This window comes from Siphateles boraxobius, unplaced genomic scaffold (assembly GCF_051911475.1).
Source record: "Siphateles boraxobius isolate OS27281-9 unplaced genomic scaffold, OSU_SipBor_1 30, whole genome shotgun sequence".
Lineage (NCBI taxonomy): Eukaryota > Metazoa > Chordata > Actinopteri > Cypriniformes > Leuciscidae > Siphateles > Siphateles boraxobius.
The window spans coordinates 13371527-13384522 of record NW_027508920.1 but is presented as its reverse complement, the minus strand read 5'-3'; the positions used below and the strand labels follow the sequence as shown (position 1 = coordinate 13384522).

The window sequence follows — 12996 nt, the reverse complement described above, 5'->3', positions numbered from 1 at the left end:
ACAAAATCTTAAATATTCAATAAATTAAATCTAAAGAAATGCTGGAGCTTTTTTTTTAATGATACATTATTATTATTATTTCCTAGATATCTCAGTGAATCTATTCCTTCAAAGTCAAGGTATGTTTGAATAGTGCACTGAATAAACACCTTTGCAGTAAATGTAATATTGTACTTTTTTAGAATCAACAAAGTCTCATTTCCTTCACAGGCCAAAAGCTTCAAAAAGCTAAGATTTTCAGTAAAAATACAAAAGTACCAGAAGGTGGTAGACTGGAGGTTACTTGCAGTACATTTGGTTTTACAAAGTCAGAGGCAAAGGCAGTTTATGTATATCTGTGTAAAGATGGTAAAGCTATATATATGAAAAACGGACCCACTCGACAAGACATCGCCTTTAAAATAGAGAGAATAGAAATGGAGCATTCGGGCAACTACAGCTGTGTGTTTTCTGAAGAGCAGTTGGAAATAACCAAAGTGATGGGATATGGTTATACTACCATCTTCATAAATGTGATCGGTAAGATGTATGACACTTCTGCTTAGATTTGAGACTGTGTTTTGTTCCTGTGCACAGATGAGACATGTTGAAAAACACATGCAGATTAACCACAATAGACTCACTGTTGTACAACATTTCCTTTAATGAGAGAGAAATGTTTGAAATTGTGTTTTTCTTTTTGTTTTAGACCCTTTGTCCTGGAATGTATTAAAGGTCATGCTATACATTTAACCATAAGTGTTCCCTTTCTCTCTACAGAATCTTTATTTAATTTACAGATACATTTGCTAAAGTCTGAGGTGGCAGTGGGAAGTGATGCTGAGTTTAACTGTACAACATCCAATCCTATGAACAAAAACCTGTCCAAGAATATGATTTTGGCTTATCTCATCAAAAATGAAAAGCCTATTAAAGTCAATATTTGGGACACAAAAGAGACGATGACAACATTCACCCTCAGAGAGGTCCGGATGGAAGATGCTGGAACATACAGTTGTGCTATTTTGTTAAACATTCTCCCTTACCATGGAATGAGACTTGATCGAAATAATAAAGTCAACCTTCAGATAGTTGGTAAGAATGGGAGGGGAAGAACAACATTTTTTGTATAGCTAATGTGTTTATTGTTAATGGCTGTACGCGGTGCCATGCATTCTTACTATTATGATTTACTCAGTTAGTGAGAGAATATACCTTTGTGAAAAAGAAGTACACTTTAGCATACCTTTGAGTTGTTATTACATAAATAATGCACAGTACTTTAAAAGAATAGTTACATGCAAACAGATGTTTTCAGTGACTACATTGCATGTTAATTAAACAACAAATGAAAATGTATTATAGTTAAAATTTATATGAAATACAATTAGCTGAAATGCATTTTTTTTACCCACTTAAGTACAGTAGCACGTACTACCGAATGTAGTGACAAACATTTAGTACCCATAATATTGCCGTAACTTTGCCAATTAAGACATGTTCCTGGATCATCTGATGATCCTGGAGCAACAATCCTGTTCAAAAACAGGCCTAACCCTATCCCTACACCTAAACCTAACCCTGCCCATAACTTATCCCTAAAATCTGAGGGTAATTATAGGAGAAAAAGAGTGGTGTAAAAGCCCTTTACATTACAGTTAAAATGATAGCCAAGTACTTTACATGTGATTTAGTATGTTAGCCAACAGATGAAAATAAATGTTCTTCTTTATAAAGCATAAAAAAAGATTATTTAAAAAACTGCTTTTATCATAATGAAAGGTTACTTAATTGTCTTAAAGGGTTAGTTCACCCAAACATGAAAATTCTGTCATTAATTACTTTCCCTCATTTCGTTCGGAACCTGCAAGACTTTCTTTCATCTTCAGAACACAAATTAAGATCTTTTTTTATCAAATCTGAGGGATTTCTGTCCCTCCGTTGACCGCTACCAAACAAGAAGTTCAAAAAGAGATAATAAAACTAATCGGAAAATTTGGACTAAACTGCTCAATTCATCTGGATTACTCTTACAATCTCTTTATGAACTTTTTAAAGCTTCAAAGTGGTAGTTGTGTAGCTGTCAATGGAGGGAAAGAAATCACTCAGATTGCATTAAAAATATCTTCATTTGTGTTCCGAAGATGAATGAAAGTCTTACTGATTCAGAATGACATGAAGGTGAGTAAATGACAGAATTTTAGAATTTTCATTTTGGGTAAACAAATCCTTTAAGAAGCATAGACAAGAGTGTGTACTTTCTAAGTACAGTCAAGTGACCTTTTATTTCATTAATATCATATTACCTGCAAGAATGGTTTAAAAAAATACTTGGTTACACTTTATTTTAAATTGTCTTTGTTAGACTGTAATTATACATTTAAGTAATGAGTAAAATTAAGTAACTACATGTACTTACTATAGGATTAGGTTTAGGGTGGGGTTTAGGGTTAGTTATATGTAATTATGCATAGTTTGTAGTCATTACTATTATAACATGAAACAATGACACTGTACAATAAAGTGTTGCCAAATATTTGTAAGTATTATTTAAGTACACCACAAATGCACACTTTTTCTTTTACAAGGGTAGTTACAGTATTATATTTTAACATTTAATCAAACCTACAAAAATATATTTTTTGTGTGTTTCTGGGATTTATTTGACAGTGGCATCTAGCAGCAGCTTTGACAAAATCATAATTGTCATAATGTGCTCTACCATAGTGTTGTTCCTCAGTCTCTTTCTGGGAATTTGGGCAGTGATCCGAAAGAGAGGTAGTGTGGCACTTTCTCCTCAACTGCACACATTGACACGTTTCACTTTCTTGAAAAATTCTGTTTAAATCTGAACACTCACAACGTTTTGTTTCTAATAGGATGCCTTGGATTCCACAAGGAAAGGTCTGTTTGATTTTTTTTTTTATTAAAATATATTCAATATTGAATAAAAATTATGCATTTCTAATCAACAGATCCTTGAATGAGACAGAGCCTAAAGGAAATTACTTGTTCTACAAAGGTATTCATTGTATGGTTCTAGTTGATTTGTTAAACTATTTTCTATTAACAACGGGAGATTCGGATGAGACCAGTAGTGAGAGAAGTAGTTGGGGGAGTAGAGGGGGTGTACATTGGTATGCTGTCCACATAACAACTGAGCTCCTGAATATTAATTAACTTGTGTTGCTTAGTAATCTTCTCATAGTCATTCTTAAGTTTTGCTTATATTTTTCTGTACATAAATGTAAGTGGCAATGGTATATATTTTGAAGGGGTTTCACAAAAATGACAGTTTATATATTTGTAATATATGTCATAATTTACTCACCCTCATGTTATTCCACCCCTGTATGATTTCTGTGGAATGCGAAAGATGATTAGAATCAGAAGAATGCTGGGATCCAAATAATATTGAATGCCATTGACTCTCATTGAATGGAAAAAAAATGTTTTTTCTTATTTTGTGTTCCACAGGAACAAGAGATGCTGTCAGGGGCAGGGGTGGTGAGAGGAGCGAGGACTCAGGTGCAGAGTTGATGAGCTTTTAATGATAATAAAACAAAACACAGACAAGGGGGAGGGGGGAGGGAGGGGAGCAAAGACAGAGCCAGCATGACAGTCCAGGAAGTCTTTAGCAGATACCAGGGAGGGACGGGAGGGTTGAGCCAGGGAGGCTCAGGCGGGTCTGGATTCCTGGTTAAGGGCCAGGGTGGTGCCGGAGGGACGGACCAGGGAGACTCCGGTGGGTCTGGATTCCTGGCTGAGGGCCAGGACAGAACCAGAGAGACAGACCAGGCGGGCTCCGGCGGGTCTGGAATCCTGGCTGAGGACCAGGGCGGTGCCGGCTGAGCAGGCGGCCAGGGTGAAGCAGGCTTGACAAGCGTCCAGGCCGGGGCATGAGTCCAGGGCGGGGCAGGCATCCAGGGCAGAGCCGACATTTTTAGGGAGATAGGCGGCCATCTTGTCCGAAGACACAGCTGACCTGGCGTGAACAGTCTCTGGCTCGGCAGGCATGACGTGAACGGTCTCTGGCTTGGGAGGCCTGCCGTGAAGAAGCTCAGGCTTGGAAGGCCTGACGTGAAGAGACCAAGCTTGGAAGGCATGACGTGAAGAGGCTCTGGATGGACGGCCACAACGAGCATTGGTGGAGCCGGCAGGGCAAGGAGCTTGGTTGGCTCTGGCAGGGTATGGAGCTTGGCCGGCGCCAGCAGGGCAAGGAGCTTGGACATGGCCTCCAGGCCTTGTGGGATAGAGGAAGCCTTCCTCCTCCTCCTCCGTTAACGAGAGCGCAGCAGTGCTGCAGCCTCTTTGGTCACCACTGGAGGCACGACAGGGAGAGTGGACAGCTCTGGGATAACCAAAGTCGGGTCCTCCCGGACCACCGGACTTGAGACCCCCGAAGTCAGGTCCTCCTGGACCACCGAACTTGACACCCCCGAAGTCGGGTCCTCCCGGACCCAACGAACGTGAGACACTTGAAGTCAGGTCCTCCCGGACAACCGGACTTGAAACCCCCAAAGTTGGGTCCTCATAGACCACCGAACTTGAGACCACCAAATTCAGGTTCTCCTGGATGTGCTTACTAGAGTGAGGTGATGTGAGGACAACCACCTCTGGGGAAACTACAGCATCTTTAGCCAGACCTGGGGGACTGCAGCAATCACGGACGCCTCAGGATAGGTGGCAGATGAGGCGGACCCATTCTTTCTCCTCCTTCTCCCCGAAGGGGTCATTGGAGGACTGGGGACTTGTCAGTTTGTGAGGAGAAGCAGAAGAGGACCGAGAGGAAGAATGCCACCTTCTTCTCCACAGTTGTAAACGTACCCCACAAACTGCCATAAAGACAATATCCCCAGCATTGCCATCTCCCAGGCGCTGACAGGCTCGTTCAGGCCTGAACGTGTTAAAAATGTCTTTAAGAATGGTGTTGTTAAGGTCAAGCCCCTCCGCAGTGATGACAAACTGGTGGGCAAACTCTTTTACTGAAGACTTCCATCTCTAAGGGCTGGGAGATGGAAACAAGAAGATGCCCATTCTCTGCTAAGTCCTCTAGTGGCTGGTTCATTCTGTCAGGTGCAGGGGTGGTGAAAGGAGCGAGAACTCAGGTGCACAGTTGATGTGCTTTTAATTATAATAAAATAAAACAAAACAGACAACAAAAACTACCCCTGGAGGAAGACTTGACTTGACTTGAATCTAGCCCACAGTAGGGAAACACACAGTGTACATAGGACAATGAACCAGCACAGGACTGCAAACACAAGGAGAATAAATAGGGAGAGCAAACAAAGGAGGTAACGAGGTAGGACAGGTGGGGCAAATGAAAACTGTTAAACTCCAATTTCCAAATTTCATAGGGTGTTTTTGTTCCCTTTGCTTCTGTTCTGAGCAATTTTTTTTTCTACAAATTTATATTCTAGAAATGCCCAAACCTGATACAGCTGGTACTGGTAAAATACGAAGCGCTGTCTGGTAAGCCAGTAAAAAAATGAATGAATGAATGAATGAATGAACGAACAAACAAACAAACGAACAAATTAATGAATGAATGAATGAACGAATGAGCTTTGCACTGTTCTATCTTTAATTTTCCAGTCTCTGATTGATTACATATGTATCATGTCATTTTTCACATGATTGATGTCTTATTATCTATTTTTGTTCCTTATTTCTTTGACTTTCCATGCAAATGCTGTAAATCAATGTCCATGATGGCTTAGTTCTGTCGAAGTGTGGGACGAGTTCTCGGATAACGGTACGTCTGCACTCTAAAAGATTTCTGGTAAATTAACTGTTGTGTTTTTTTAATGCAATATTACAGTACTGGAAAACACAGTAATTAGGCTATATGACAAACAATATCATCTTGTATTTCTAGCGTGAAATTTGGCCAGTTTGTGCTGCACAATTACAATGACTAGCTATGTCTGCCTTACACAAATTACTTGTATTTATCACAGATGAAGAGTATGATGAATTGGTCTTCCAGCAGTCTTAATGGCCTTCCTGTGGCCCAATCAGAAGAGCACGTGATAGCAATGCATGGTCATAGGTTCGATTCCCAGGGAAAGCAAGAACTAATGTGTACCTTGAATGCAATGTAAATAGCTTTGGATAAAATTGTCTTCCAAATGCATAAATGAAAATGTGATAAATTGGGTGTCTTTTTTATTTTATTTGTTTGTCACTATTGTTGTTGTTTTTATGACAGTGACAGTGTTGACCATCTCTTTAGTCATTGTGCAATTTTTTTCATGACATACTAGAGTCTATAAATCTCTCAGAATTAATAACAAAATACATTATACATCTTGTCTATGTAAAATATTCTGTAGGTATGCAAATTCAGAATACATGTTTTAAAATAATTAAATTAAAAGATTTAAAATCTGCAATCTGTTACAGTTCTCCTCTGGAAAACGAATGACCAATTTATGATTATGATTCAGGCAGCATTACAGGTCAGAAGTCAGATTGTATTGGAACATTATATTATGCAGTTCATCTATTTGAAGATCGGAATCATCACACACGTATGGGGACGAGTTTGTTGAGGATCAGTGCCGATGGCTGTTGTGTCGATGAGGCCATCACAGGGGAGAGTCTAGTTGACACAAGCTCTGCTGACACTTCAGGGTTGTGGTCTAGGTGCCACCATCTGATCTGGATACGGTCCGGGTCCAACTGGTTATAGTTTACCTTGGAATAAACAGAAAGACTAAAATTAGCGTAGATGCCATTCTTTTTTATGATGTAGCTAGTACATCAGGTGTTATAGGATATCTTCCCGGTTCCGGCTGACCTAATTTATGCAGCCTAATGATCATTTAACTGATTTGAATAATAGGAATGTATAGGGTTCTATGTGTATGCCAGGTTGAAGAGATATGTTTTTAATGTAGATTTAATCTGACAGAGTGTGTCTATCCCGATCAAAAACGAGGAAGCAAGGATGCAAGTAACTCTATATATATTTATTGAAAGGTCAGAAAACACAAGAACACTGGTGACGCAGGGACTAGATGATCAGGCGTCCGGTTGTTGAGTGGTGATGATCAGGTGTCCGGTTGTTGAGTGGTGAGGTGATGAGTGCCGAGTGGTGAAGTAATCCAAGGAACACGAAGACAGGAACAGGACACGAACTGAAACTCCGACAAGACCAGGACCAACACGCACGAGAGACATCACAGAACGATCTGACAATGAGAGGAGAATTTGGTGAGATTAAGTAGGCGAGTGAATGGGCTGCAGCTGGTGAGTTGAGTACGCTCAGCTGGATCGCTGATCAGTGAATGGAGTGGCAACGCCCATTCCCACACACCCACACATATAACAACAGAAAAAGGAAACAGTGAATTTATAAACCGTGACAGTGTCTGCTTCCCGGAAAATTTTAGGAAGACTGTTCCAAAGTTTAGGTGCTAAATAGGAAAAGGATCTACCATTAACAGTCGATTTTATAAATTTACTGAAGAATACCTAATAATAAAATATTTTGAATGAAAATATATTTCACCACCAGGTAAGCTACAGACTGTATTGCATAATGTTTAAACATTGTAAAGAAAAATAATATTGATATTCCTTTTTTTCTCTCAGAAAAACAGTATTTTAAATGTTGATTAAACTATCGAATGTAAAAAAAGAGTTGCCTACATAATATATATATATATATATATATATATATATATATATATATATATATATATATATATATATTAAATAAATATCTTATTACTTCAAATATTAAATAACTACAGTAGTACGTACAATGTCACATTTGGTGATGATGGTCTAACTAACAAACTTACCATGCTCGGTTTGATCACTGGTGAGACTTAAATAATATTTTTTTCAAAGCACAGGGACTTACTGTATGATGACAAATCTGTTATTCAGATTTCATTTTTTTTTAGCTCTAGGTAATTTTTTTGATAATATTTTTATGTTAAAGTTGTGTTATGATTTAAGTCAAGAGTGATTAGTGTTTTCCTTTTCAATGAGTATATACAACTTTTTTTGTAGAATTAATTCTAGGTAGTCTTTTTAGTGTTACGGAAAAGAGGACCCGGAGACACAAGAACAAGTGATAAAGTTAATTTTGCAGCAATGGGCATCAAACAGGTAAATGGTCAACACAAGGGAGAGGAGAGCACAGGACACAGACGCTGGAGAGGATCACTGGAGAAGAACGTAGGAGATGATCGCTGGAGGTACACAAAGAAGACACGGGAGATAAAGGTCCTACAGGCTTCACACACCTGGGTAAAACGAGACTCGACCTTGAAGGACCTTGAGGGAACATAAGGTGAAAGGTTTTATGGTGAAGTTAATGAGGGAGATCACTGACAGGTGCAGGTGATTGAGAAGGAGGTGCAGGTGTGGGCCAAGGAGGATCCTTGGAAATGTAGTGAAGAAGGTGGTGACCGTGACATTCAGTTTTTTAACAAACTGATACACAAATTAGATAAACTACACCGTAAAAACAAATTTGTTCAGTTTACTTAATTCAATTGTGCAAACTCGTTGCCTTAATTTAATTAAGTAAGCATAACTTAATTACATCAAGTTCTTCCTTAAACGATTTAAGTTTTGTCAACTTAATTCTATCTACAACAGTAGCCTGCACTAATCGGTAATTGGGTAAGTTAACCGATAACATTGAATGGGCACGAATGCAATTTAAGCCCTCTAAATCAAGGAGCATCTTGACAATTAAAGGCAAGGTAGTAGATAAAACATTCTTCATTAATGGTGAGGCAATACCAACCATTTCTGAGAAGCCAGTGAAGAGTCTTGGGAGATGGTACGATGGGTATCTAAAGGACACAGTTCGAGTGGGAGAAGTTAGACGACAAGCAGTGGAAGGGTTGAAGAGCATAAAAAGCTGCGCTCTACCAGGCAAACTAAAACTCTGGTGCTTTCAGTTTGGTCTACTGCCGAGGTTGCTGTGGCCACTGACTGTGTACAAGGTTTCTTTGACAACAGTGGATAAGCTGGAAGCGTTAACAAGTTCATGCATCAGGAAATGGTTGGGAGTTCCACGCTGCCTCAGCAGAGTGGGACTTTATTGTAAAGGAATATTGCAGCTGCCGGTCTCTGCTTTAACCAAGGAGTTTATGTGCGTCAAGGTCAGACTAGAAATGACCTTAGTAGAGTCATGCGACAAATGTGTAAGGGAGGCAGCACCTGTGTTAAAAACTGGTAGAAAGTGGTCATCAAAGAAATTTGTGGAAGAGGCAAAGGCTGCCCTTAAAATTGGTGATATCGTGGGACAGGTACAGCATGGAAGAGGGGGTTTTGGGCTCAGTTTAGCTCCTAAATGACACAAGGCAGCCCCAGCTCAAAGGAGGAAGTTGGTAGTCAACGAGGTGTGAAAACAGGAGGAGAGGATGAGGTGTATAAAGGCCATTTCCCAGGCCAAGCAGGGAGAGTGGATGAGATGGGAGAGTTTGGAACAACGCAGGATGGACTGGCAAGACCTTTGGTCAGTGGAAGAGAGTAGGATCAGTTTCCTTATCAGGTCAACATATGATGTTCTCCCATCACCACAGAACCTAAACCTCTGGGTAGGAGAGGATCCCTCTTGTCCTTTGTGTTCATCACCTGCCCGATTAAGGCACATTTTGACAGGATGTAAGGTGGCTCTAAGCCAAGGTCGGTTTACTTGGCGCCATGACCAAGTGCTCCGATGTTTGGCTTTAGCATTGGAAGACAAGCATAACATGACCTATAAGTTGCTACCTTTTCTAGCAAAACATTACACACAGAACATTCCTCCGCCCAGGCGAGCAACCACCAAGAAAAGGTGTTAAAACCAATTCTCGCCCAGGACAATTGGAAGCTGCTAGGGACTGGAAAATGCTGGCTGATATTGGTCAACGGCTTATTTTTCCACCTGAGATTGCCACCACTAACCTCAGACCAGATATTGTTTTGTGGTCTGGATCAGCACGCATTGTTCAACTGATAGAGTTAACAGTGCCATGGCAGGATGCTCTAGATGAGGCATATGAGAGGAAGAAACTGCGGTATGCTCAGCTGGCCACTGAAGCAGAACAGCGAGGATGGAGAGTCCGGGTTTATCAAGTGGAAGTGGGTTGTCGAGGATTTGTGGCACACTCTATAACCCGGTTCCTCAGAGACGTCGGATTCAGTGGCCAAGAGTTGCGTCGCACAGTAAAGAACTTATCTGAAGCAGCAGAGAGGAGCAGCAACTGGCTGTGGTTAAGACGGAAAGATTCTGGCTGGCTGTGTACAGGTCGCCACGCTACGGTTTCGAAGAATTCTTGAAAAACTCAAAGAGTATGTTTATTTGTACAGTTTGCATAGTAATTAGAGTTATTATGTTCCTGTGTATTTTGCATGAATGAGGATTGGTGTTTGGACAGATATTGTGTTTTGCGGTAGTATGCCATACGGAACCGTTGCCACTGATCCTGCTTTAAACATCGACAGTGGGGCTCGACACCCTTAGTCAAACGGGTTGGTGCATATGGTCGGGTTGCGGAGATTGAGAGATTTTGGTTAGGTCACATGTGAACTACGAGGAAGGAGCAACCTCAGCAGCAGGAGGGATGTACAGGTCAGTAAGCTGGGCTGAGTTGAGTGGGGGACGGAGGGGGGTGACTATGGGACGCCAGAGTCACTGTCAAGCCCTCTTGAGGTGTTGTGGGCTAGTCGACGAAACACTGAGGATGGAATGTCCCCACTTGAAGACCCTAGAGATGTCCCCTACTCGGCTCAATCCAGACGGTTGTCATGCTGATCCACTGGGGAGACCGCACTGTGGTTGCAGCCATTGTGTGTGCTGACGTGATTAACACCAGACAGAAGGAGATTCACATCACCATTTGGAAAGAAGCGTAAATGGATTGAGAAGCAAAGGTTACTGTAAAGCTACGTCTTAGTTGGTGCTTATCTTGGTGAAAGCAACAAATTGTTCAAATCAGCATGAAGTTTTAAAATCTACTCTCGTGTAATGGAAATCATGTGATCTGAGGAAGTGTACTCCCTGAGTGCATTGTGGCATGAATAAATTAATTGCTTTGGTTTACCATTTTTGGCTTTATTTTACCATTTAGAAATTTTATTTGCTATCGTTATTGGGGTTATACTGACAAGAGACAGCAAATAAAATTGTAATGGTCTAATTAATTAAATTAATTAAAAAACAACGTGTTACCATTGTTGTGGTTTGCGTGCTGAATGTTGAAGTCTTTGTGTGACTGAAGCAAAATTGCAAGATATTGTCACAAATATAGAGGGATTATATCAACCCAATTAAAAGTTTATGCCATAAGTGTTAGCAAATGTTAAAAGATCATTATAACACATGAAATATAGTTCCCTTTCGAGGGAACTTGCACTGCATCGTTGAAAACGACTCTTTGGGGACGTGCGTCTCTGAAGTATGAATGAAACTATTCAAATCCTGATTGGTGTTGCGTCATGACGTAACATGTGACGGCATATCTGGATGCATAAAAGCGACGCCGGCACACACACAATATCTTTCGCTCTTCAGCAAGCGCTCTCTGTTTTTGTTCGATATATTTGGTGTTGTTTGTCTGTGAAAGAGTCATATATAGAGTGATATATGATGGCGAGTGAACAGTTCAAGTAATGTTTGCATCCCTGCTCTAGATACATCACGGGTGGGGACACACATCAGTTGTGTGTGAACTGTTTGGGAGTGCAGCACGCCCGGGCAGCTCTCGGGGGAGCTGCCTTCGGCGACTGTGAAGCACTATCAATGAGAGTGCTGCGCTCCCACCTGGTTTGTTTTGACAAGCATGGCCAGGCTCTCGCTCCCCACAGTTCTGGTCCCGCGTCTGTTGAGGCGGCGCAGTGATTGAGTTCGTGGGGCTCGCAAAGGGATCTTGCAGATGAGAATGAGACTGCTGCGGCAGTTTCTCATTCTTCATTTGAAGATCCCGAGGCTCCTGTTCGTGGTGCAGAAGCCCGCGCCACGGCTTCTTCTGCCCATGATCAGGGCCTGATGCTTAAGCTCTCTGCTTCCGAGGAAGTGGACGTGCTCAGCATCGAGGCGGATGACCCTGAACAAGACTCGCCGGTTCACGGTCATGCGTATGAGGAGCTCTTTGAGGTTGTGACTCGTGCTGTGGCCAGACTCAACATTAGCTGGCCTCAAGATGAGCAGGGAACGCAAATAAAAAGTTAAATAGATGAGCCTTTCCTGCAGCACAGGTCACAGCCTCAGCGCCGGGGTTTACCATTTTTTCCCGATCTCCACAAAGAGATTTCGAGATCGTGGGAAAAACCCCATTCATCCCGTGTCTATAATCCAGCAGTAGTCGATTATAGTAATGTTTTAGGGGCAAGGGATATGGGGTTTGGGAAGATGCCAAGGGTGGAGGAGGCAATAGCTGGATACCTCTCTCCTGAAGCGGCATCTTCCCTTAAAGCCCCGGCGCTGCCTAGTAAACCGTGCAGAGCTACCTCTGTATTGGTTGGAAGGGCTTATATGGCGACAGGTTGTGCTGGTTCATGTCTGCATTCGATGGCTATTTTGCAGGCATACCAGGCCGACCTCCTGAAAGACTTGGATGAGGGGGAGGGACCAACACCTGAAGATATTGCTGAACTTCGTAAAGCCACAGATTTGTCTCTCCAGGCTACTAAAGAGACAGCCTGTGCTATCGGCCGGTCTATGGCAGCTATGGTAGCCACAGCGAGCCATCTGTGGCTGAATTTATCTGGCATGAAGGAGAAGGATAAATCGTTTCTCCTTGATGCGCCGCTCTCGTCTTCTGGCCTGTTCGGTGACGCAGTTACACCTGTCGTCGACAGGTTCCAGGAGACGAAGAAACAATCTGCGGAGTTTCAGCAGTTCCTCCCCCGTCGATCTAAACCCAAGTCGAGTAGGGTGGGGCAAAAAGATCAGCTCCTCATACCGCCAAGAGCAAAAAGAGAGAGTTGCCTCTAGAGCCCCTCCTTCAGGAGCTTGGCAACAGAGGAAGCGCCCTTCTGGCTGGCTTGAGAGATGTCATT

At 41.8% G+C, this 12996-nt stretch overlaps 1 protein-coding gene across 1 annotated transcript; it reads left to right on the top strand.

Moving 5' to 3' along the window:
- Positions 1-383: 383 nt before the first annotated feature.
- On the top strand, positions 384-6284 carry LOC143757451 (uncharacterized). Its single transcript, XM_077248532.1, has 9 exons — positions 384-519; positions 760-1074; positions 2650-2757; positions 2859-2883; positions 2955-3001; positions 3457-3507; positions 5403-5454; positions 5703-5737; positions 5943-6284. The coding sequence occupies exons 1-9, from the start codon at positions 417-419 to the stop codon at positions 5978-5980; spliced, it is 774 nt and encodes a 257-aa protein (XP_077104647.1). The 5' UTR covers positions 384-416; the 3' UTR covers positions 5981-6284.
- Positions 6285-12996: the final 6712 nt, after the last annotated feature.

Bases quoted from the DNA above. Each gene is read 5' to 3' on its own strand.
- LOC143757451 (XM_077248532.1), top strand. From the start codon at position 417: ATGGAGCATTCGGGCAACTACAGCTGTGTGTTTTCTGAAGAGCAGTTG. The intron at 1,075-2,649 runs GTAAGAATGGGA...TTTATTTGACAG, and splicing joins AGTCAACCTTCAGATAGTTG to TGGCATCTAGCAGCAGCTTT. The intron at 5,455-5,702 runs GTAAGCCAGTAA...ATGATGGCTTAG, and splicing joins AAAATACGAAGCGCTGTCTG to TTCTGTCGAAGTGTGGGACG.